General features: G+C 46.1%; 3 protein-coding genes and 2 non-coding genes across 6 annotated transcripts in view; 3 read left to right on the top strand and 2 right to left on the bottom strand.

Annotated features, from left to right (window-relative positions):
* Nucleotides 1-443: 443 nt before the first annotated feature.
* On the bottom strand, nt 444-7,573 carry cep63 (centrosomal protein 63). 2 transcript variants are annotated; one of them, XM_070961019.1, is made up of 14 exons: nt 7,296-7,573; nt 6,990-7,167; nt 6,627-6,722; nt 6,187-6,309; nt 5,961-6,074; nt 5,671-5,841; nt 5,013-5,158; nt 4,656-4,799; nt 4,439-4,538; nt 4,158-4,355; nt 3,454-3,540; nt 3,097-3,299; nt 2,685-3,021; nt 444-2,593 (listed from the first exon to the last, which is right to left on the bottom strand). In XM_070961019.1, the coding sequence occupies exons 1-14, from the start codon at nt 7,349-7,351 to the stop codon at nt 2,396-2,398; spliced, it is 2,151 nt and encodes a 716-aa protein (XP_070817120.1). In that variant the 5' UTR covers nt 7,352-7,573; the 3' UTR covers nt 444-2,395. The 2 variants fall into 2 exon arrangements, with proteins under 2 accessions (XP_070817120.1, XP_070817121.1); XM_070961020.1 differs by having other exon boundaries at nt 2,685-3,018.
* Nucleotides 7,574-8,087: 514 nt separating this feature from the next.
* trnap-cgg (transfer RNA proline (anticodon CGG)) lies at nt 8,088-8,159 on the top strand. The gene has a single exon. It is a non-coding gene; the product is annotated as a tRNA-Pro (tRNA).
* A 500-nt stretch (nt 8,160-8,659) lies between these two features.
* Nucleotides 8,660-8,731, top strand: trnap-ugg (transfer RNA proline (anticodon UGG)). Its single transcript has one exon. It is a non-coding gene; the product is annotated as a tRNA-Pro (tRNA).
* A 336-nt stretch (nt 8,732-9,067) lies between these two features.
* Nucleotides 9,068-10,726, top strand: LOC139330660 (RING finger protein 208). Its single transcript, XM_070961700.1, has 4 exons — nt 9,068-9,134; nt 9,521-10,025; nt 10,443-10,547; nt 10,638-10,726. The coding sequence occupies exons 2-4, from the start codon at nt 9,667-9,669 to the stop codon at nt 10,681-10,683; spliced, it is 510 nt and encodes a 169-aa protein (XP_070817801.1). The 5' UTR covers nt 9,068-9,134; nt 9,521-9,666; the 3' UTR covers nt 10,684-10,726.
* A 5,100-nt stretch (nt 10,727-15,826) lies between these two features.
* The window catches only part of rab6ba (RAB6B, member RAS oncogene family a), a 46,884-nt gene continuing 38,800 nt past the window's right edge, over nt 15,827-23,910 (bottom strand). Inside the window, exons 6-8 of the mRNA XM_070960400.1 lie at nt 23,697-23,790; nt 21,541-21,607; nt 15,827-16,121 (exon numbers count right to left, since the gene is read on the bottom strand). Of these exons, the coding sequence (XP_070816501.1) occupies nt 16,057-16,121; nt 21,541-21,607; nt 23,697-23,790 (226 nt within the window). The 3' untranslated portion in view covers nt 15,827-16,056. The remainder of the gene's footprint in view (nt 16,122-21,540; nt 21,608-23,696; nt 23,791-23,910) is intronic.

The raw sequence follows: 23,910 nt of genomic DNA, 5'->3' as shown, positions 1-23,910 counted from the left end.
CAGAGGGAAGCTGTCCTCCTCTTTGCATCATCCTCCTCGCTGCACACTAACATTTGTCCTGATGGGGCTCCGAGCCTAATGTGGGCAATTCAATTCATTAAACTAATCAATTCAGCATTTACTCAATCATGCTGTTGCCTAAAGCGAATTCTTCCTGTGAATCATTACGTAAACAAGGCGGCCCGAACTCTCCCTGGACTTGAATCTGCCTCATTCCTCGTCCCTGTTACTAGGCCCCTTCAAAGAATCTCCACATATAAAAACCTTTTCACCTCCCTCCAGAGAGAGCCAGAGGAATGCCTGCCTTGCCAAATTCCTCGGCGCTGTTTGTTGGGGCTTACAGTGCTGCGAACACAGGCTACCAAATACCACAGCGAGAAGTCAGTGGACTCGGGGGACTCCTGAGCACAACAGCAAGAACAAAACACACATAGAGATTTCTTGAGATTTTTCCACTTTATTTCCATTCTGTCAGCGTGTGCCTTCATCAGGAAGCTGCAACATATAACTATTCCCCTCTGGCCTTTCAGCGTTTCTGAGGTTGAGCGCCCCACATGGTTGATATTAACATTCCATCCGCTTTCTAATGATGAGGACAAAGCAGGCCGCAGGGGAAGGTTCATGACAGCATTGGCATGGTGCACGCATTCCTGCACTTGACTAGCCAGAGGGCCTCTGCAGGGTGGGTGCGTGGGTGGTGGCGGAGCTGGGTGGGGGTGAGCGGAGCTACAGTTTAAGCTGCCCTCCCTCCCCTCTGTCTGGGATGTCACAGACATGTACATATGTGGTGTTTTCTCCGTTATGACAGACGTGCAGGGATGGACACCTCTTTGGCTCGCAGCGGCGTTCTTTTCTCCGGACCTCAACGCAAAGCTCGCATCGGTGAGGCATTCGAGGCAGCTTGGAATCTGCAGCATCCTTTGAGGAAAAGTGCAAAGGATCTCCACGTAATGTCAGTTTTGTGACTGCAGGGCAGAAAACACCACGAACAGGCAACAGTTTCTGAGGTGATTTCAGTCTCTTAAAGGCACGACTGAGGCACGTTTCCATCAGGCTCTGACAATAAAACCTGTGCAAACACAAACAGGTGTGTAAGAGCTAATGTTGCCTTAAATGGCTTGTTTTTCCCAGAAAGCACAGCACAAAACATCTCGGGCACAAAAGAGCAGCGATCACTTTCTCAGCTCTTCACCTGCCGGCCGCTGTTGACTTTCGGCTGACGACCATCATGTCTCAGCTGAGCATGCCATAGGAAGCTGCACTGGGTTTTACGGTGTTTTCACAACTACGTTGAGTTTGTCATTTGAAGATTTGGTGAACTTGATGTGTTTTGTGTTTTTGTTTCTTTGGTTCATTTTCTCCAAACTGCACTGAAAGCACCTGAGAGCGAAGTGAGCAACAGTGTTAACACAGGCAGAAGGTGCTGACGGACGCCCGCTGGACGCGTTGCATTCCTCCAGATCTGACCCCGACTCGCTCCCTGACAAGCCGAGCAACTGCTAACAACTTGCAGAGTACGGCTAGAAGTTGGATCAGAGTTCATTTGGAGCTGGACCAAGACCACCTCCTCTGGTCTGTTACAGAGTTTGACTGACAGCTCCACCACGGTCACATTTTAAATCCTGCTGTTCGGTGTGAAAGTACCTTTAGACTCGACATCTGATGGTGTCACTTTGGGCTCCGTGAAACTGTAACTATCATTTTTGACTGGGACTGTGATAAGCAAAACTGTACAGTGCAACATTCAGGTGGTCAGCATAATCTCCAGACTGTGACGACACCGTCTCAAACAGATCCTCAGTGGTGTAAAATGGTAAAATGGTCCAGTTTGTTTGTGTTTCTGGATCAAATACAGACCACTGAGCCTCTGTTGCCTCTCCTGGAGGAACAGAACATGCAGAGTGTGTCAGCTGCAGTCTTTGCGGTGCGTTCAAATGCCGTGAGCTGATGCAAAGCGTTTAATCAGTCCGCCTTTGTCAGCTCTGTGAGATAAGCTCGATGTGACGGGACAAAAATGCATCTCCACTGAAAACACAGCGTGCCGCCTCGCAGATAAAATGAATGTGTGATCAACAGAAAAGGAAAAAAAAATCACAACATTCTGAGGTAATCAGCGACAGACGACGAACACGACGGCACATGTGGAACCTCGTACAGGCGGGCCCTCACTGCGGGGACGGAGTGGGCCTCAAACGCTGCGAAGTGACAGCACTGTGAAGCTGAACTTAAAAGTGCAAACTGTAAAAATATGAAAAGCTGTGTGAAGTGAGGCGCACACCAAGTGCCCAACCAATGTCACTCTCCACCGTGTCTGATCCAATGAAGTGCAAGAATGGCACTTTGGCACAACAGCTCAAGGCACTTTTTTCCATTTTTGTTCCATCTCACTCAACCACTAACCAGTCTGCGCTGACGTCTGGCCAGACTCGAGCGCTGAGCCGCTTGGCAGGTACTTGGACACCGTCTTGACGTTGTTCTCTTTCATAACCTGGATGTGGGCGTCCAGCCTCTGGAGCAGCTCCGAGGACCGCGAGTTCTCTTCCTCCAGGAAACGAGACACCATACTGTCTGCAGGTGATGCTGACACAGGCTCCTGAGGGACAGAGAACAAACACACCTGTAAGAAGGAGCCCAGCAGAGCAGGACCTTGATCACAGCCGTGGACTCATGAGCGACGAGCTCACCGCTGGAGAGGGGACGATTCTTCTTCTGGACACTAAACTCAGAGAGTCTTCGGAGCTGGAGCGTCGTCCCTCAGCAGCAGAGTCGTTCGCGGTTCGGGTTGGAGCTGAATTTCTCCTGGTGAGTGTTGTGCTGCTGGAGGAAGAGGAGGATGCTGATGAAGGAGACCTGCTGTCTTGGGCCTGGTTACAGCAGGGCTCTCTGGGGGAACAGGACAGGGTGTGCAGCTGTTTGAAAAGCCTCTCGATCTCCCCTTCAGAGCGAGCGCCGTTCTGCTGCAGCATGGCTCTTGTTGCCTGTGCCTCCTCCTCGTGATTGTGACATCTGGTGTCTTCACTGCTGCAGACAGAGCAAGAAGATGCATAAGAGTTGTGATCTTTAGTGTGCTCCTGTGCGTCTGTGTATGCAGGGTACCTGTCCTGAGCAGGCTGCGGTTGGTCCGTCGCGGCGTGACTGAGCAGAACTCGTTCATTTTTATCTCCGCAGATTCGGCTGGAGACCTCACAGCGGGCGTTCACCTCAGCAAGTTCCTGCCTCAGCCGCCGATTCTCTTGTTCCAGGCTGCTCAGAGATGACACGTAACTCTCCCTCAGCGATGCGAGTGAGGAATCGGCCCTCTGAGGAGGGCAAAGTGGTTCAGGGAGCAGAAAGTAGAGAGATGAGTCAGATTTGGAAACAAGCGCTGAGGCCAAATTAAGAAAGGAATCCTGTCTGCTGTGGTCTGTGAAGCTGCATAATGAGCACAGAAGAACCGCGTCAAAGCACGCAAACCTTCGGCGACTGAGGCTCCAGATGCTGCAGCAGAACCTTCAGATGCTGGTTCTCGGTTTGTAGCGTCTCCAGCTGGGCCCGAGTCATCTGGGAAAGTCAGAGGAGAAGAAAAATGGGACTTCTTTTATTGAAGCACGATGCAGTTTTTGTCAACCCTTAACGACAAGGAGTTAGCACCAAGACGATAATGAAGCTATTCACAGGAACTGTGTGAACTGCCCAAATCACCTTTACGTGACAGTGACAGTGACAGTGACAACGTTAATCAGCCGGACTGAATGCTGTCACATTAACGAAGAGGCAGCAGCACAAGGTTAAACATGCAGACACAGATTAAATGCATGTCTTGTCCTCCTTATTAAATGTGCTCTGGTAAATTTATCACTCAATTAACGTTTGTTATGCACAAAGAAAACAACATCTGTCTCATAAACCCTGAAAGTCAGTGAACCAGTTTTAATTAGACAAGGAGATTCCTCACATGTCAGATCAGTCTATGAACGTGACTTTATTCCATGCTAACGTTAGCATGCTAACATGCTCACAATAACAGTTCTAACTCAGTAACTGCTGATGTTTCACAGGCATAATGTTTCACATGTTCCCTGTCGGAGCTGTGCCTGGAGACATGAAAAACAGCCCTCATTCAGGCTCAGTTAAATATCTAATGTTTATAAAAAACTTCTTCCTGTTTCTGTGCTTACTTTCAGCTCGGCCGTCCTCTGCTCAGCTCGCTCCACCTCACAACGGAGCTGCTGCTTGACGCTGGACGAGGAGCCTTCCAGTGCGGCGATGGCGAGGTCGCGTTGGTGCAGCTCGGCGGTCAGCTTCGACACCTCCCTCCTCATTCCCTCCACCTCGCCGCTGTGAGTCTGCTTGGCCCTCTGGAGCTCCTCTCTGAGCTGCAGAACCAATCCAGATAAGAGACGGTCAAAGTCAAAAACTCAACAGTTCCTGCGACAAAAGCAGCGAGAGGTTTTCTGACCTTTTTCATTTCAGCAACAGAGGAGTCAGATTCTGCTTTGCTGCCTCTCAGCTCCTCCATCTTTGATTGGTCAGCTCTCTGGCGGCTCAGCCTCTCCAGTCTGAGCAAATCATAAAAACATCACAGGGAAACTCATGTTGATACCACAAATTTAAGACAAGTTAAGCTCATTAGTCCAGAATAATGACACTGTGAGTGTCAAGGAGGCAGCAGTCACCTCTCCTTCAGACACGCCAGTTCAGCCTTGAGGTGAGCCTCACATGCTTGGGCACAGTGAAGCCTGGTCGTGGTCTTCTCCAGATCTTGTCTGAGGGTTTCCACACCAGCACAGCCCTGAGCAGCCAGACAGTCCTCCAGAGAGCTGAGGACAAACACACCGTCACTGTGCTTTACTGACGTCTATGAAAACTGTTTTCATACAGAACACAAGCACTAAACTTCTGTAATGCAGCTACTCGTATATAGCACATCCTACTTCCACTATTAGTGCAGAGCGCCCTCTTGTGTATTGTTACTGTACTGCAGCCTGACATGATGGCTGAAAACAAAGTATTTACAGGTAGAATAAACCCACCGGATGACTTGATCTTTGGCGTGCAGCACTTGGTTGAGTCTGGCAGCTTCATTACGAAGTCTCTGGCGTTCCAGACTGGCTCTTCGCACAAATGTATCCTGGGAGTCCAGCGTGGCGTGGAGCTCCTGCCGTTCCTCTGCGAGGACCTGTGGGACAGCAGACGATCCTCAGTTGCTGAAATGACATTTAAAGCTCCTTCGATGCAGCACAGATCTGCTGCTTAACACCAGATCCTCCATCAATCAACCAAAGTTATTCGTATGGAAGCTTTCATAGAGGTCAGTGTGGTGCAAAACGCTTCACGGATGACTGACAGGCTGATAATCAGACAGAACAAGTGAAGACAGAGACAGGAACAGAGTGAAATAAAAACTGGGGTTATTTAAATTTGGTGAATTGATTAGTGCAAATCTCATATCTGATGCTGATTTTCTCCATCATCAGCAGCCCTCAGAGGCAGCAGCTGGTCTATGATTCAGAGGTGAACTGAAAACTCTCCTGATGTGAAATAATGTTCAGTTTAGAGATGCGTCACTGTACCAGTTTTCCTATGTACCCTGATAAAACACTATGAAGGTGAGAGCTGTAGGTTTCAGCTCGTCTTCAGGCGCGTCACAAGCTTTAATATACTCGTACACGTTCCCATCATCCTGCTAACCTGCTGCTCTCTCTGGTACTGTCCCAGCCACATCTCGAGGGGTCGGAGGCGTTCCAGTTCAAGCTCCTGTGAGTGCCGGCTGGCCTGAGCCTCCTCTAGCCGCATACTCAGACGCTGCACCTCCAAGCAGCGCTCCCTGTGCTCCCTCTCCTTCTGCGACTCCCACTGGGCCTGGAAAACAAACGACAGAAAACATGTGAGAAACATAACGTGCCTCCACTTCGCCTCAGCATCAAACTGTCTGACTGCGGTGCTGCCGTGACATGATCGTGTAATCGATCTGCTTTTACCTTCGTGTGTGTGAGCTCATCAGTAAGGCTCTTATTTTGGGACTCCAGTGCTGTCAGTTGTTTCTGGTACTGGATGCGCTGCTGCTCCCACTCTGCAGAGAGCTGGTGATACTCCTGCAGGGACAGACAAAGATGTTCATACTCCACATAACCAGCAGATGGCAGCAAAGAGAAACCAGTGACTGAAGAGGTCATAATGTGAGGAACAAGGCACAAAGTGCTGTACCTCAATCTTCTCATTGAGTGGCGTCACCTCTGAACAGACTCTCTCTTTAGCGTTTGCTCCTCCACTGGTCTGCTTGAGCTGTTTGCGCTGAAGCTTGTGATAACTTCTCTTTAGTTTATCTAACTGCAGGGGAAAAGGAAGCATTCTCAAACTCAAGCTTCAATCACAGGCCTTGAAAATGGTTCTGTCAAAGTCATTTAAGGACAAAAATGCTGAATTTTCTGGTATTAAACTTTAGTTATCAATGTCATCTTATGTTCAGTGAGTTGAGTAAAGTCTAAGGTTGTTCTGTCTGCAATGATAGAAAATGACTAGCTGTAAATTTGCCTTAGCAGTGTTTTGTTTACTGACCCTTTGTTAGGCTAAAACTATGCATACTTCAATCTACTGATCAATTAATTGAAAGACTGATTGTTTTTAATCGTGTAACTGACACTGACCTCTTCTTGGACTTTCTGCAGCTGTTGCTCGTACTTGGTAACCAACTCTTGTCGGCCCGGCTGCACTTCCTCCAGCTGCTTGCGGAGCAATGCGATCTACAATAAGGAGTAAAGACAGAAATGGTATTATAAAAATGTGGGGAAAACATCAGGATAACGCTTTTAGTGACAATTCCATGAAGAGGAAGGATGTGGTCAAACAGTCACAATGATACTGTGATAGACCAAAAAAAATACTCCAAGATAAGACTAAAGGGGAGTGATTGAAATTGTATTTCCATCGCTCTATTTGTTACCAAATAGGTGAAATGCTCTGGTTATACTCTTAATAAATAAAACTTGAGGAAGGCTCTGCGGCTGCACCTCCAGGTCCCTCCGTTCAATGTGACTCCTGGAAGTCAGCAGCTCCTCTTCCCCACTTTTCAGTCTGACCTCCATGGCCTGCATCTCAGCCTCCCACTCCCTCCTCTGGTGACTGATCATGATGTCAATCTGCCTCATCAGCTCCTGGAGCTCCGGCTCACATGATGACAGGACAGAGCTGGAACACAAATATCAAAACATGCCACATAACCAAGAGGCTGCCATCTCTGCAAGACCTCACCATCACTGGTTGCGTCTGGTATGAAGTTCGTTAGCTCGGTAGTAACTAGCTTTAGCCACAGTTACCTTAAATCAGGATTCCGCAGAGAATCCAGAGAAGCTTCCGTCCTGTTGAAAGCCATACTGCCGGTGGATCAAGTCTTGTAAATAACTTTGGACGTACTGGTTCTATGCACACTTTTAACTTGCCTCAAGTTAGCTACATGCTAAGCTAACAAACTTAGCAACCTCTGTGACAGCATTGACGCTCCTAGCTAACGACTTAGCAACGGTTCAGCTGCGCGAGTTGAAATTAAATAACTAAGGTTACATCAATTTAGTTTGGATCAAACCTGAGTGAACTAAGCCGATCATTAAAGTTTCTAACATGGCTAGCAATCGTTAGTAGCCTACGTTAGCTAGTTCATCGCGTCCAACTACTTCTGTTTACATCGTTAACTGAACTATACGCCACAACACAGAACTACATTAACTTGTATGGACTTCATGATGTGAGGCGGTAACTCCTCCCCCAACTTGTGACCTCAGCACGCTGTACGTTCTGAGTGACGGGTCAGGTGAGGCTCCACATGTAGACATGCTCGATGTACATCTAGCTAGCGTTTATGATGGAATACAACAAAAAATAGAACATAAATCCAAGTATATTGCGTTTAAAGGTACAAGATGCTGTAGTACATTTCGTACACTGTAATGAGACTTGTTTCCGAAATTTTAATTACGATAGTCACGAGATAAATTGGCACGGTTTGTAATAATTAGGGGAATGATATAATAATAATCATAGGATATATGTGATCAAGTCAGGCATTGCAGTGAATTCATTAAGTTGGATTGTATTGACTCACATGGACACGTGGCTCGTTGGTCTAGGGGTATGATTCTCGCTTCGGGTGCGAGAGGTCCCGGGTTCAAATCCCGGACGAGCCCTTCTTTTTGAACAATGTTGAGTTCCGCAATGGTATAAATGAATAACGATAGTTAACATTGCGCGCTAACGATAAGCTGCAACCGGCTAACCGGCTTCACATAAACTTAGCGGTAAGGAAGGTCTCAAACATCCGCGTAAGAATCCCTCTCGCCGCATGTTGTTTCATGACTGAATGAAGACACTGGGTCTTGTTGTTTTAAAGTTCATACCACCCTAGCGTTACCTTATCGCTAAATACTTCTACGTGCTCTCCAAATGCAATTTGACTTGCTTTAGGTGCCTTTCAAAAGATCGTCACAGACTCCTCGCTAACGTTAGCTAGCAGGTTGCAACAAGCGTGTGCTATCCCAAGAGAAACGTAACGTGTAGTTGTGTGGGGATTTGAGTGGCGCAGACCTTAGGACATATCCAAAGTGTAATGGATAATACAAATGTGAATGTAAATCATAAAATGTCAGGTAGTAGATACTAAAACCAGACGGTTCTTTCATGTGAGTGTGGCTCGTTGGTCTAGGGGTATGATTCTCGCTTTGGGTGCGAGAGGTCCCGGGTTCAAATCCCGGACGAGCCCAACCTTTTCTCTTCAGAAAATAATCTGTTCGTCCACTTTTTAGTTCATTTTTAATTCATTCGAATTTACAATAATATGCTTCACTTTTAAAATCGTTATCATTATTTGCCTGTACCCCCTCTCCACTCATCCTCAACCTCCCACACCCGCTCCTCCACCTGCCCTCCGTCACACACTGAACAAAGACCGTCCCCACCGCCCTGCTTCCCCAGCTGTTGCATTGTCAGTGTTAGGGCCATGAGAAGAGGGAGAGCCGTTTCTGTGCCGCCCCCACAAACACACCAGACACTCCTAACAGGCGGCAGACGAGCTGTCTCTCCATTCACTGCAGTGTGTCTGTGCTGTACAGTCCAAAGGGACAATACTCTGGGACTAACATCATTACAGGGGCTTCAAGTATACTGTAAGTAAGCTTTGCACACATGCGTTATTACTATTATTATCATCATACACTTTGTTCCTTCAAATATAATGTTTAATAGTGGATGATGGTTTGTGTTATGCTTATCAATTTTAGTGTTATTCAGCGTTCTTTCCTGTCAGCACAGTCTTGACTGTACTCAAAACATACTCATCTGATTATGCCGAAATGATAAAATAACTGAAGTGTCATCTGAGAGATATCTGTGAAATTTACAAGACGTAAGTTAATTAATGTTAATGTATTTTCAGTTCAATTTTGCTAAAAAATCTCTTGATTTTTCATATGTTACTGCAGTGATGGGGCTTGTATTTGTTACCCAGCGGCACATGTAGTAACCATCTGCAAAACCGCTTTTTATTTAACAGACAGAAACACACGGGGACCTGCAGCAGCCATCAACAAGCGCTCGTCAGTTGCTAGATAGAGGAGTGGTTTTCACTGGGACTTACAGGATCCAGATCAACTCAACCAGGTCGACTTGCTCCATTCTGTGGTTCATCAGTGCAGTTTGATGATGGTTCTGTGCGAGGACGGCGAGTGCAGCGTCTGCCTCTCGCCCTACTCGAGGACAGACAGGATCCCCCGGGTGCTCCACTGCAGGCACACCTTCTGCGACCCCTGCCTGGAGACCATGTCGCAGGCCAGGAGTGGGCTGCTCACCGTGGGCTGCCCGCTGTGTCGCCGGGTGACCTGCATAGGACGCGGCCTCAGCCTGCAGGAGGCTCTGTGGGTCAACAGCAAGCTGTGGGAGCAGATACCGGAGGAGGAGGAGGAGGAGGAGGCCGAGGGAGAGGGAGAGGAGGAGGAGGAGGGTGGGCTGAAACAAGAAGCTGAGGAGGAGAGGATGGAAGCTAAACTACAAGCAGAATGGTGGGTTTCACACACATCTGTGGACATCTGTGGAAAAACTTCTGCTGGTTTGCTGCAGTTGTAGGTTCAGTTTCCTTCCTGTTTATGGACTATTTACAAAAGCAGATTCTTCATCTACAAGCAGAAAACTTTGTGACCTCTGACCCCTCTTTCCATGATTTTCAGTTTACTGTATGATGTTGCTGTTGTAAGGTCAGGACTGAAGATGTTCAGCTGAATAGAGAATCTCTTTAAAACCAGTGTTGAATTTGAAGAATTGGAGCCTGGATCCAAAAAATTCCAGCCATACCTTCCCGTTCACACGTCGGTGCTAATCAGCGCATCTGTCCACAGAGCCTCTCATCAGCGCCTCGGCTCTGCAGTGCTACAGTTTGTTGTTGGAGTAAAACCCTGTCTGACCGAAGGACCTTCCCTCAGTGTTTCCTCCAGGTCCGGCAGAACGAAGCTCAAACTGCCCGCGTTCTTCAGGAGGTTCAGCTTGACAAAGCAGCACCAGGAGAGGATCGTGCCCGGCAGTAATGTGTAAGTTCTGACTTTGTGGCTGCAACAGGGGGCAGACAGGCATTTAGTGAAAATGTGGACTAATGCTTTTCTGTTTGTCTTTTCTTGAAGCGAGATGAAATCCTGGCGCAGGCTTTCAACTGAGGAGACGGTTTAAAAAGAGACATGCGGCGTGACAGCTCCGCTCAGGACGTGCTAGAAGAACCAGTTGGTGGAGGGAACGTTAGCACTGAAAACTCATTTGTGTTCCTGTCAGGACATTGTTCTGTCCTCAGGCTAAGGTGCCCGGTCTCCCCATTATTTATTCTAGGCTTAACTCTCCCAGCTGGTGCCGTGGGATTTGGTTCAGCTGTCCCAGTGGGACTCACACCCGGAGACCCCCTCGTAACAGATGGTCTCCTGAGGATGTTCCCTTTGGCAGAGCCGCTGCTGAACGTTCAGCGTGACCTCCTGTTTCTATTTATGATAGCTAGCTGACAAAGTATTTAATTAAACTATTTTTTAAAGAATTCCTCCGTCTGTTTTTATTGACTAATTAATGCTGATCTCACACTGTGGGAGATGAATAAAGGTTCCTGAGCTCGAGGCAAAGACGCGACACTCCTCTTCTTCACTGTGTACATCATTTATGTGACACATTAAGTATTTAAGTGACTGAAAAAAGTGAAGCCGGTAGATTTCTGAACAGCATAATGTGAATATTACTTTTTGTGGGCGCAACAAAAACATGCCACAAAGGACTCATTCAACCATGAAAGCGGATTATAAACTCATTCAATGAGCATCTGGCGAGTAAGTTAGAGATATTAGAACACTGGATCATTATTTTATTCTTTTGTGTCACCGTATGTGCACATATTAGTTCAGAAATATACAAATCTAAGCTCAAGCTCGCCGCTGCATATTATAGTGTTTGGCGTCACAGTCACATTAAGGTCACTGTGACGTGCCTGTTTGGAGATGCGCTGGATCAAGCCAGAAATCTGTTAGTTGTCACACTGGTTTGGTAGCCAGCTAGTTGTAACAGGCTGCGTCAGCTGTTGCCCGTGAGGCACACTGGGTCATATTTTAATGGGTGTTGTGTAAATGCGCCTTTCAGTACCATTTCTGCGTTCCCACGGTTAAGTATCATCACAGCGACTGACATCATCTCCTCCACGATGCCAGACAGGCGGAGAGCTGCATCCAAGTTCTAAATGAACTGGCATGAGCAGAGCTGGCTGTCACAGCTGCAGCCTGGACTCCAGCAGGAAGGCAGAAACCCTGCAGAGAACAAACAAACAGCCCGATTGTGAAAGTGGCACAGTACCAGGTTCAGTTTCGCAAGGCAGTTACTGGCTCCCAGTGCGGCCCTGGTGGTGTTGATCACTGGGATCAGGGTGGAACAGAACAGGAACGACTCCCAGTGCAGGTTGGCAGTGGTGGAGCTAGTATTTACATCATTTACTTCAGTCAAAGTAGAAAATACTCAATTACAAGTAATAGTCCTGCAGTCAAAAGCGGAATTAAAGTACAAAAGTATTATCAGAGAAATGTATTACAAGTAAAAGTACTCTGTTGACCCTGTAACTGTCATATGTTTTGTATATAAAATATTCATCTGTGCAGACAATTTGTAGCTATCAGATTAAAGCAGTTGAGTAAAAATGTAGTGTTTTCCTCTGAAATGTAGAGCTGCACAAAAAAGAAATACACAAAGTACCTAAAAATTGTACTTAAGTGCAGTACTGTCTGGTCAGACTGACTAATGAAGTGGTCTTCAGATCAGGTGCGGCAGCATACAAACAGACTTTATGGGATGAATTCTGGTGGGAAGTCTTTGCAATAAAAAACATGGTGCAACACAGTTTCCACACTGCAGCGACGAATACTACATTCCTTCATGAGTACACGTGTTCTACTCAGTGTTGGTTGTAAGTAAACAGAAGTACCTTCAGTACTCGTGTATTTTTGCAATACAGCAGATTAGGAAACAATGACGGGACAGAAGTTAGTGCCAAAAGCAAAGCTGGATTAGAGGCTGAGTAAAGAAGGTAAAGCCCAGAGGTCCCAGACACTGACGGGTGCAGTGATGCAGTAATTTGATTAATTACAAATGTGTTGGCTAATATTCACAGTTTGTTGGTAAGAGACTGTAACTTTTGCAACTTGTGGCAAATACAGAGTGAACAGCTGAAAACAAACTAACAGGAACAGAGAAAAGTTATTAAGTCAGGAAGATGACTGTAATCTCTAATGTTAGCTAACATCAGCTAGCATTAGCTATGATAAGCTACCGCTCATAACAGGCCAAATACCACCGCGGCAGTAAAATCCCTCATTGTACTGAATTAAGCAACAGTGTTTTATTGCTTAAGAATCTGACTTTTAATTTGGAAAACACAGACGGTGTCTGATCCTTCTTTAAGTTTCATGCTCTTACTTTGGTGCTGCCTGACTTTCGACCTGAGTTTTGAGGGCCTCTCTCGTAGAGGGGCCCAGGGGCCGATATAAGCCTTTAATATTTCAGCTGATATTGACTCATACTGAACGGGGGCCAGCGGCTCATGTTCTCCCTGGGGCCTCTTGCAGCATTGACCCCGCCCTGGTTAATACAGCAGGTGACTCCAATCACAGGTATCGCCTCAGTCATCAATAGAAACTGAGGACGTGTTGTTGGGTCAAAACAGAAACCTGCAGGCCGCAACACATACAAATACTGAACACTGACAGAAATATCGCTTCATTACTGGTAACTAGACCAGTTTCTCTGATGGAGCACCACATTCCTGTCAGATGAGCTCTGATGTCCCTTCATGAACACCACCCACGATCCGGTGACTGTGATCAGAAACACCATGAAAAGTCTTTATTATGTTTTTAATATAAGATTGAATTGTCAATGTTTAGGTTGAAACTGGACATCTCAGCCTTTCATTACTTTTACTGGATTATTTCAATCCTTTTAGCTAACTATTAAATCAATTCATCCTTCATTTAAATAACAATTTGACCCATTTTTTCATTGATTTGAGGTAATTATTTGGACTTCATTACTCTTTCAACCATTAATCTATATTTTCAGCTGATATTTCCAACCCATTAGCAGACATATATCCACTGGTTACAGGTTACAATGACAGGAAATGCACTAAAGGCAAAAAATGGTGAATATATCAACATGCAAACTGCAGATGTGCCTCCTGGGCTGCGAGCGCTGACCATGACAGACTCCAGCTTCATGGTCCAGTCGTATGTTTACTCGCTGCTCTTCAGTCTGTGTGTTTTGAACCAAGTCGACCACAAACAGCAGTGAAGTAAGAGAGCAGCAGTGTGAAACAGCAGGTGTGTGAAAGGCAAATCCAACACAGCGTGAGAGGAACGTTCAGGACACAGAAAAGAAGAATTCTGCATGACTTTGGTAATAAGACATCTTTATTAATCATTTGGAGAGACATGCTAGATCTCTGTACAGTGTGAATGGAGAGCCAGCTCTGGACTGACGGGGTCTGCTGCACAGAGCCGCGACAGCTCCCCGTGGTCTCCATCCTCAAATGCAGACCCCCGACATGCAAAGACATTTGTTGCATTACTTGGTCCGTTTCCAGGGAATGTTAAAATGGGCCTTAAGGAGACAAAGGTGGACTTAATGGACAGGGAATAAATACAAAGGGACGTCTACAGTAACTGATTACTCATCTGTCCTCATTTAAAAATAAATACCCATTGAGTCATTTCTCAAAAAGTGCTCTCCTCCCAAGGCGGTGTGGTCGGTAATGAGAGCAGTACATTCCTGTTTCAAATAATAAATAGGCAGCAACACAGAGGGTTGATCCATTATTACATTTTCTCTCATTTTGAGGGATTTTAGCTTGAAATGCAACCTGTCCTTGTCTTCCCCAAACCCACAAGAGAGTGTGTTCCAGTCTAGATCTCCTGTGACGATCGATCCAACCGTGTCTCTTAGTATTATTATTATTATTATTTGGCTCATTATGTCGGGTTAAAAACAGTGCTCCCCTTTTTGGACACGTGTGAACGATTCATGGATGTTGGACTCTACTCTAAGACACAGTACTCCAAATGTTCCGCAGGTAAAGAGTATTATTTTCTCGAACCATGTTTCTAGGACTTACGTCGTCACTCTAACTCTAAAACATGTTCTTAAAAAGTGCAGTAAGGTTTCACTTCAAAGACGAGTCAAATCAAAGTAGTGTTCTCCACACTGGCCGACGTCAGCAGCAGCGCGTTATGATACCTGGCTCTAAAAACAAAACAAAAAAATGAACAAATTTAAGCAACATTGCATAATGCCAACGTCAGTAGTCAGTTTAGACAGAGCAGCAGAGAAAAGCTCATCTCAGCGGGGACATCGTGTGACACTATGACGATCAGACAGCTCTGCAATGAAGTGACTGTACATTTACAATGAAGCTTGAACTTCATGGCGACCTGAAATGTCTACGTGTGCAAATGAGTCTTTTGTCCGGAACGAAACGATGCACTGATTCACGACGTTAAAGGTCTGCGTCGGTCGCAGAACCTGCGTTAAAGTGTACAGATCACCACACGGGGAACTTGGTGTCCTCTGATTCTCCACTGCTCACTTACAGCGTATGTGCAGACTACCATAATCACAACTACGAGAGATCACACGATGCAACGGCAGCTTCACGCCGCCGCGAGCGGTCGAGTGCACGACGCGCTGCGAACAAACGGTGGCCTAAATGGTGCCGTCATGTGGCACGAATGACGTGGCGGTGGCCCTCTAAATAACAGCGTTCTAACGTTGCCTATACAGAAAGCACACATTTACACACACGCACGACAAAAAGATACTCTGAAGTCAAGTATACAAATCCAGTTCAACAGTTTCCAGGAACAAAAAGACTCGGGCTAGTCATGATGAGTGCATTAAGTCACGGGTGCAACGTTACCACTTACATACTCAAACTTGTGTACACTGGTAGACAGTACCTATGCTGAAAAACTAGGCATGCATTAGATACTCGAGATGTTCCTGTTCAGTTTGTCCTGTGGCGTCTAGAAGGTAAAGCCATGGATCCCACAGGGCTCACAGGCCCGAGCGCCGCCATCTTTGCCTGTAAGACCAGCGGGATCCATGACAACCCGTCTAAACGCATCTGATCTCGTCCAGCTCTCAAACATCGAGCTTCGGTTGTCACATCTTTTAAAAAAACAACCTTTCCAGAGAGATTTCCCTGAATATACAAAAATATACAAAAAAGAAACCGGGGAAACTTTCCTTTCTACTTAAAAAAAACTGCATCCACATATGCAACTCAGGGATATTTTTCACATTATTTTTTGTTCTTTTTTGCAAGTTGTAAGACTTTTTGGCAGTTTCATTAACAAAGTAGGCTACACTACTTTAGAACCAAATTCACATATTGCTAGTTCCAACCGATGACCAGGAGTCAGGTGAGGAGGCCAGATTCTCGACGTGCAAAGTCAACTGCAGGTTAACCAATAGGAAGCAACATAACAAGCATGTGGTGTAAATGACGTCTTTCCGGGGCGGTGCTGAGTATTAACAGGAGCAGCCGCCCTCGGTGGTCTGCGGCTCCTGCGGTTTGTCCAGCTTGATGTCGATCACTGGAGGAGGACGTTAAGGAAGCTCTGGAAACATTTGGTATTGATCTTTTTCAGGTACAAGCACCTGAATGGATCAATTAGCAGATATTTTCAAAGAGGAAATTCAGAAACTGAAGGGTTTTCTTCTAATTCTCATTCATGTTGCGTTCAGGGAACCAAAACTACCGCCAATGGAGGGGTGTAGTACCACTTTACTACCACTAGATGCTGCTACATCCCATGAATGTTTCATATTTCCATATTTCCAAAACACATCAACAATACATGACTTAATAGTTAACAGAGGAAATATCTTAAAATATTCCTGAAATATGATCTGCAGTCAGTTTCTGGACATGGTGGGAAAGCAGTCGGTGGGAATAAGCATCCTAAAAACCTGACAGGTCTACAGGAAAAACTCCTCTATTGTCAGCTGGGTAATAAACTGAGAATGGATGTTGGCAAAAATCACTGGCACTGCTGTGCTACAATTAGAGCTGATGAACAATGGCGTGCTAATGAGCTGTTGCTGGAAGTCTGAATGATTCTGCAGTTTTTCCTCACAATTCAGAGAAGCTGTGATACCCGGCCGAGCCTCCGGAGCGTTTTTTATGTTTAGAGGTGAGACTGAGAGGCAGACCTCCGCTGGTTTAGGGAGTGTTTCCTGACTGAGAGCTTGTGAATGCTTCCACATGCAGCTGCTGGTGAGCGTGGCAGCTCAGCAGCACACTCACTCTCCTGGTGAACATTATGCATGTATGAGAAGGGGGCCGGCAAAAACTGGCCTACATACTGTCCACAGGTGAGTCTGGAGACAGTCCCACTGCGGCTTCCACGTGTCCATCCTGCACTCTTAAATGCAGCCTGTCTTACAACAGCATGACACCACAGTGACATCTGAAGGACGGCCTGGGAATGCAAATATACATCCGTGTTCCCATTTGGATCGGATCCCGTCTGAGATGTGGAGGCTTTGTCTCAGCAGCCAACATTACCAAACCAAATGAGCAGCGTCAGTCCTGAACGTCAGTCCTCTGATACCTGTGTGGACGTGTAGGTGTATTCCCTCTTATTTCAGGTCTGTCCTGGCCTCCTGTAACTCCTGAGGGATGGATTTATGCATCCAGAAAATATCTGATCTCTTGGTGGTGCAGATCTGATGCACTCATGGCTGCCTGACAGAATCATCCCTGCTGCTGTGAAAAGATTTCTGCCACAGACTTTTAGAAATTAGAGCTAATTTAAACTCCCAGCGTGCTCAGTTTTTCTGGCTACTTGTACGCAGTGGAAACGAGCTGTGAAGACTGACTCATCGTCAGTCGCTTATTTACACATCCGGCGGTTACAGAGCAGCATTATCATTCATTTGGAGTCGTGTTTGTGGTCCCCTGTTGACTCTCTTTAAGCTGTCTCTAGCATCTCCTGAGGAAAATATCTGTCTCTCCAGCTGCTAAATGCTCCAATGTGTTCACCAGCTAGTTGCTAACTTTGTGCTTCAGCTGTGTAGCGCTGAACATATTCAGACTAAAACCAGAAATGAGGCTGATGTGATGAGAGTCAAAACAATGAGCTGCACGATGCTAAAACGCTCTGTAGAGACGATGCAAAGAGCTGAATGTGGTGCTAATTCTCTGTGGGTTCATCACTATGAGGTCATTCAATTCACTGTTAAAATAAAAACACTGATCGGGGAAGCTTTGAAAATCGTTGTATTTTGTGGGGTCTATCCTCTGTTATAGCTGTATTTCGTAATTTTATGCTGAGCAGAACACAACACAGTGACAGTCATGGCACGGCATGAAGACCACGGCATCACTGAAAACACATCAGAGCTTTGCCTTGAAGACGCTGTGAATGGAAACAGCATGACGTGTTGTTAGACCTCACAATTAAACCCCGAATCAATAAAACTCCTTTTTAACACAATTCATTACTAAAATCAGAAAATGGCACCTTTCCTCGAGAGGCTTTTTTCTGAGCAGCACGACTCTGCCTTGATTTATTTCGCTTTCTGCCTCCCTCTTATTAACGTGGACGACCCCAGCACTTGATCTGGGTCAAGCACCCTCTTCACTCCCTCTCTGCAGACCTGCAGTGGTTATAATACCCAGTGACTCTGCATGAAGCCGCTGTCAGAGAGAGAGCAGCAGACTGTCCCCTGTGGGCCCTCACGTCCACCATAAATCAGCGTGACCCGTCTGTCCCCAGTTTAAAGGGAGAAGACTGCGAATGTGGCTTCAACCGAACGCCACAAATCTGGGGCTCACAGAAACGTGTGAAAACATAGTGAGAAAACGTACTTTTTGTTGGTTACACGTGTTTTGAATTTTCCATGCATGGAGATATTCACATGCATGTCCGTGTTCTGGACTCTGCTCATTTCTGCCGCTCTCCCGGTGGAATCGATAGTATTCACGAGGCAATAACAACAGAGGAGCTGCTCCATTAAGTGACAGTGTCAGCAGAGGCACAGAGCTGCTGAGGAACTGCCATCACCTGCCATCCATCACCACACACGGCTCACTCCCACATCCATTACGACTCATTAAGAAGGAGATAAAAAACAGGGGGAGAGATAAAGGTAATTGGCTGAATGAGAGTGATGCATTATAACCAGGAAATATGGCAGACTGCAATAAAAAGCAAAGGGGTGATCTCCACAGTTCAGAGGTGACTGAGTGTGTTATTGAGGCCGAGCGGACGACTCCCGGTGAACGACCAGCGGCCTGTAATCAGAGCCGCACGGGGAGACAAATGAAGGCACTCCTTCACTACACCAAGGTCAGCACCTGACTTATATTTACGTTAGAGCAGATAAATGCTGCAGCGGTCATCTGGACGCCCTGTGAGACGGCTCCACGCTGGAGGAGTAACGGCGGCGCTACACGCACACACGCCAATCAAAGGCAATTTCATAATTCACCCAGTTACCATAGAGATGGCACCCAGTTCGTGTGCTGAGGAGGATGTGAAGGACTGGCGCTGTCGGAGGAGAAGCAGCGACAATATGCAATGCATTGATTTATAGATGCAGAAAATGTCTCCGGATTTTGTTTTCGTTGTTTTAGTTGCAAACATTCAGGGACAACTGCGTCTGTTCAGTGCTGAAAGAGTTAGAGGCCGTTAAAGGACAGATGTACTCAGTGGGCAATATGTTGTTTGCAAAATGGCCAAAAAGCTCACAGATCCTTTATGACTGAGGTTTATCAGCCGTCTATCTCTGCTGTGTATCCATAAATCCTCGGTGCTCTCTGTGGCGCTGAAGTAACTGCACGTTTTTCCCTCAGTCCCTTCTGTCAGCTTCGACTTGGATCTATAATATTCTCTAAACTATATCATCTAAATACTCAATTCTATACCATAATGTGGCCCATATGCTCCGCAGAGCCTCTGTAACTAAACCAGGTGAGGGTGACGCTAACCCTCCACCACTGCGTCACCCGTTTTTGGTTTGACCAACAGGTTTGTTGTCTGTGATTACTCTCTGATCGGTTATATTTCAGCTTGCGGATCACACAGTTAAAGGACACTGTAGGTCTTAAAACACTCGGCCTTAGCTGTCATAGTCTCTGTTGTTCGTTAGGAGACCCTTCATGAGGTGAGCTGAAGGTGCAGACGTGGGCCACAGTACTGCAGGGGGTGAAAGGGGGACGCTGCTGTCTGTATCAGTCATAACTGAGTCTGATCATAATTCAGATGAAGCCTTTAAGTTCTACTTCCAGAGGATGTGTATTATTCCTCCAGATGTTCTTTTGTGAACAAACGTCGAGGCAGCACAGCTGGGGGGCCACAGTGTCAGACTCTGACTTGAACTAATGATCGCAGCATGAACAACATTAAAGCCACACGTCTGCCGCTCTGAGCCCGTCTCACACCTGCCTGCGGGGGCGGATCTGCATGCAGATGCAGTGACACGTGGCGGAGGCGGCCGGACTGACCTGCACTCGTGCCTTAACATGCATGGAAACAGCTGCAGCCTGATGCTTACTGTCGTCTGTCTACCTCTTGATGTGTGTGTGGGGGGGCTGGCTTTTCGTTTCTGGCCACACAGCTGATTGTATGCCAGTGAATAAAACATATTATGTATTATCTGATATGAACTCATGCTCACAGAACGGGCTGATGCCACAGTGCACCTGATACACAGAACAACCTGCAGAGGGCCTTTTAATTGATTGTATTTATCTCTCTTATTTATTTCTTCTATTTCATTCCTCTGTTTGCATCACTCTCTTGATAGCATGTTATTATTCTGAAGATAACTGTTTCACTGTCTGCTGTTTTGTTGTTTTGTATCTCGACACAGTTGTAAATGAGGACGCCTCCTCGACGGTCTTTCGAGGTGAGATAAAGGTTGAATGAACGACTTCTAGTTGAGTCATGCATATTTTTGGCCGATTTTTTGCTCTTTATTTAGAGGGCAGAGTGACTCAGATGTGATGCTGTCATCGTGGTTTGGTCTGTTTTATCTGTTTTTGAATTCTTCTCTCTCCTCACAGCGCAGACTAACATCAGTGTTAGATTACAGTAAACACAGAATTGTGAGGGCTTCAAACCAAAACATGGTTTCAGGAGCTAAAATGCTTTCTCTGACAATCAAACCAATCAAAGTGGAGAGCGGATAGATTATGCATGAAATGCCTCTTTAAGCAAAGACTACAATAATCATTTAAAGAGCGAGCGTGAAGTGAGGCTGCCTTATTGTTCCTGCGTCGTCGGATAAATCCACAGATGTAAAAATGGAGTGTGAGAGGAGCCTGAGGGCCTCTCTTCACTCACTGATGAAAATTGCAGCTAAAATCTGTCGTGTTTATCTCCTTTGACATCAGACGCAAACACGTGCGTCTCTGCGCTGTGACTCATTCCACAGAGAGCACGATGAGTCCAATCACTCCTCAATCAAAACAAATACATTCTCCACTGTAAGTGTTTAGAACACCCAAGAGATATCGACGACGCTCTCAGTGATACTTCCAATACTCTGCAGTATGATGTGCGACTTCCTGCAGAATGAAACATTAGCATTTTGTTGTAAGAGTGAAAAAGCGAAGGCTGCAGCCCGTGACGAATCCTCCACAGGTGGAGCTGTGACATGTTCAGCTGACAGCAGCAGATATGAGGTGACACTGAGGCTCCGTCACCGCTTTAAATGAGCAAACCTCCCCTCCGTCCGACCGGCCAGCCGCCCACTCCTGCTGGAAAACAGAGCGTCATAATTGGACAGGTAGCTGACACCTATTTAAACAGGTGTCCGTGTGCAGAGTTCACCCGTGGAACTGCTTTAATTTAACAGCAGGCAGTGAATGATGCTATCACACAGAGACGGAAATGAGAAAACGTTTCCTCTGGGCCTGTTAATACGATGTTCACACGTCATTAAAACAGAGTTTTCCTGCCATGAAAAGGGGATTTTCATGATGCGTCATGGGTCAAAGGATACTCCCTTCTTTGCTTGTTTCTTGCATACTTTCCATCCCGGGAAGAGCAGCCGCCACACGCCGAAACAGCTGCAAACACAAGAGAATCAGAGATAAACAACATCAACACAACAACGTCTGACACACAGTCAATCGATTCATTCAGTGAAAATAACATCCGGTGACTCAATATCCACAATCATCCAGACAAAATGAGTGTTCTCTGTATTTTTATTAGCTTTTTCCTCATTTCCATGCAGCCATTTACCACTATTCATATTAACTTTAGATTGCTGCAGTTCATAAAGACGGTGTCTGCTGTCAAAGTTACATTATTATTATGTAGTAATGAAGCTGTAACAGCAGACTGGTTTACACACTCTGCACTCCATTACTGCTCTTTCTCCCCCCTCTCTCCCCTCTCTCTCCCCTCTCCTTCACCTCACACAAACACCACCTGTTGCTGATTGGCTGGAAGAGTGCTGTGTGGTTCAGTCCCAGCAGCTAGCGGACAGCTAGCGTACACACCTTTGAGCGTGTGTCCCTTTGCTCTTATTCTAAGTAGTTTTCTTTGGAAAGACAATAAAAATAACAGTGGAGATGAATTAAAAAATAAAAAAAAACACATTTTGAATTCATCTCAATTCGGGCTAAAAAATATTAGTTTCTCATAAAAGACTGTCACACTGATGCCTGAAAGCTTAAATTTGCTGACGTCAGTGAGGAGCGATGCCACAGCCGCACAGAGCGAACAGTGCAGCCTTTGGAGCAGCACTGCGACCTTTGTCTGGCAGGTTTCACACCACCACGTTCCATCCTGTCCTCGGTCCTGCAGTAAGGTGAAGAATAGCCTCCTCTGTCTGCGCTGCTGCAGCCTGTCAGCCACACCATCCACTGACAGACACAATGCAGCCAGCCTTCATCTCACCGCTTATTAACTTAACAGACAGTCATTGTTTTCAAAAACAAACATCTGTTAGGAGACAAATCACTGCTGCTGAAGCGCGCGGCCCTTCGCTTTGTATCTGCAACCCACAAATTTCTATTTATAAGTCACTACAGAGAATGAATGCAGGCACATTCAGTCTCAGTGAGATGCTGGTGGTGGCAGCATGAACGTACACAGAAGAAAGACTTTTTCTTCTGTGTTCTGCTTCCATGAGCGATGTCTGCATGAAAAACAAGAAACCTTTAAAGGACCCTGTGAGCTTTACAACCACTAAAACCAACATGTGTTGATGCATGGGTCCATGTTTCGTTTGCATCTTGTGCATGCACACAAGGACACACACACTCCTGCTGCCAGTTTCATGCATTACTGCTACTGCACAGCTGGTGGCGGTAATGTGCAAAGAAACATAGAAATGTGGCAGGAAAAGCAGCAATGAAGAAGAGCCGGAACGCACTCAACGCCTCCTCTGTCATTAACACACACTTGCTGCATGAAGTGTGTGAATGTCAGGTCATGGATGGAAAGGTGTGTGTGTGTGTGGGGGGGGGGGGGGGGGGTTCAGACACCGTAGGAAGCGCTTCATCTGAAGCATACTGACGCCTGGAGGCTGCCAGGGTGTAAACATGAAGGTAAATCATGCACATTTAACACAAAAAATCAGCTTTGCAAATGTTTTATGAGAGAACAGTGAATGTGAACGCGAGAGTCTTCAGGGTGCCTTTAAGCTGCCTCAATAACCGTGGAGAAACTAGACATTACCAGACTCTGAGGAGGTCATTATTGATCTAATCCATACATCAGTGGGCAAATCATCATGTCGACACATGTAAAGAGGTGTTATTAGCATGAACTGTGTGACATAAAGCAGTGGGATGACAGATAATCTTCGTTTTATCCTGATACATACAGGAAGAGCTACAAATGTGACTGAAGTGCACTTGCAATGCATTTATCTTAGCTAGCTGGTGGTCCCCTGTACCATGGCTAGCTGGTAAAGTAATTTAGCAAGCTAGCCATCTAACATAGCCACTCAGAGAGTATTTTTCTGGCGTTAACGTTAGCGAGCAAGCAAGCTAAGGCTAGCCAGCTAGCTGTAACCTGCCATTAGCTGCTTTGAAACATTATTTGATAAAGTCATTTGCGAGACGGACAGCTGAGCAGTCAGATCAGCTGCAGGAGCGAAGCCTGGAGTTCACGATTAAAGCAGCAAACGTCGTCTGAACTCACCTGTTTGACGTTATAACCCGTCTTGGCGCTGGTCTCTATGAACATGACGCTCAGCTCTTTAGCCCGCTGTTCACCTTCCTCAATTGTGATTTGCCTGTGAGAAAAACCAAACAGAGGAGATTAACGCATTAGAGAAAATGATGAACTGTTTAAAGAGAGCGGCTGATTTTCTCATATTAACGTTCAACAAATTGTTTCATTACACGGTGTTTGA

Source organism: Chaetodon trifascialis, chromosome 4, assembly GCF_039877785.1.
Source record: "Chaetodon trifascialis isolate fChaTrf1 chromosome 4, fChaTrf1.hap1, whole genome shotgun sequence".
In the NCBI taxonomy this organism is placed as follows: domain Eukaryota; kingdom Metazoa; phylum Chordata; class Actinopteri; order Chaetodontiformes; family Chaetodontidae; genus Chaetodon; species Chaetodon trifascialis.
This window is presented reverse-complemented; position numbering and strand designations above follow the sequence as displayed.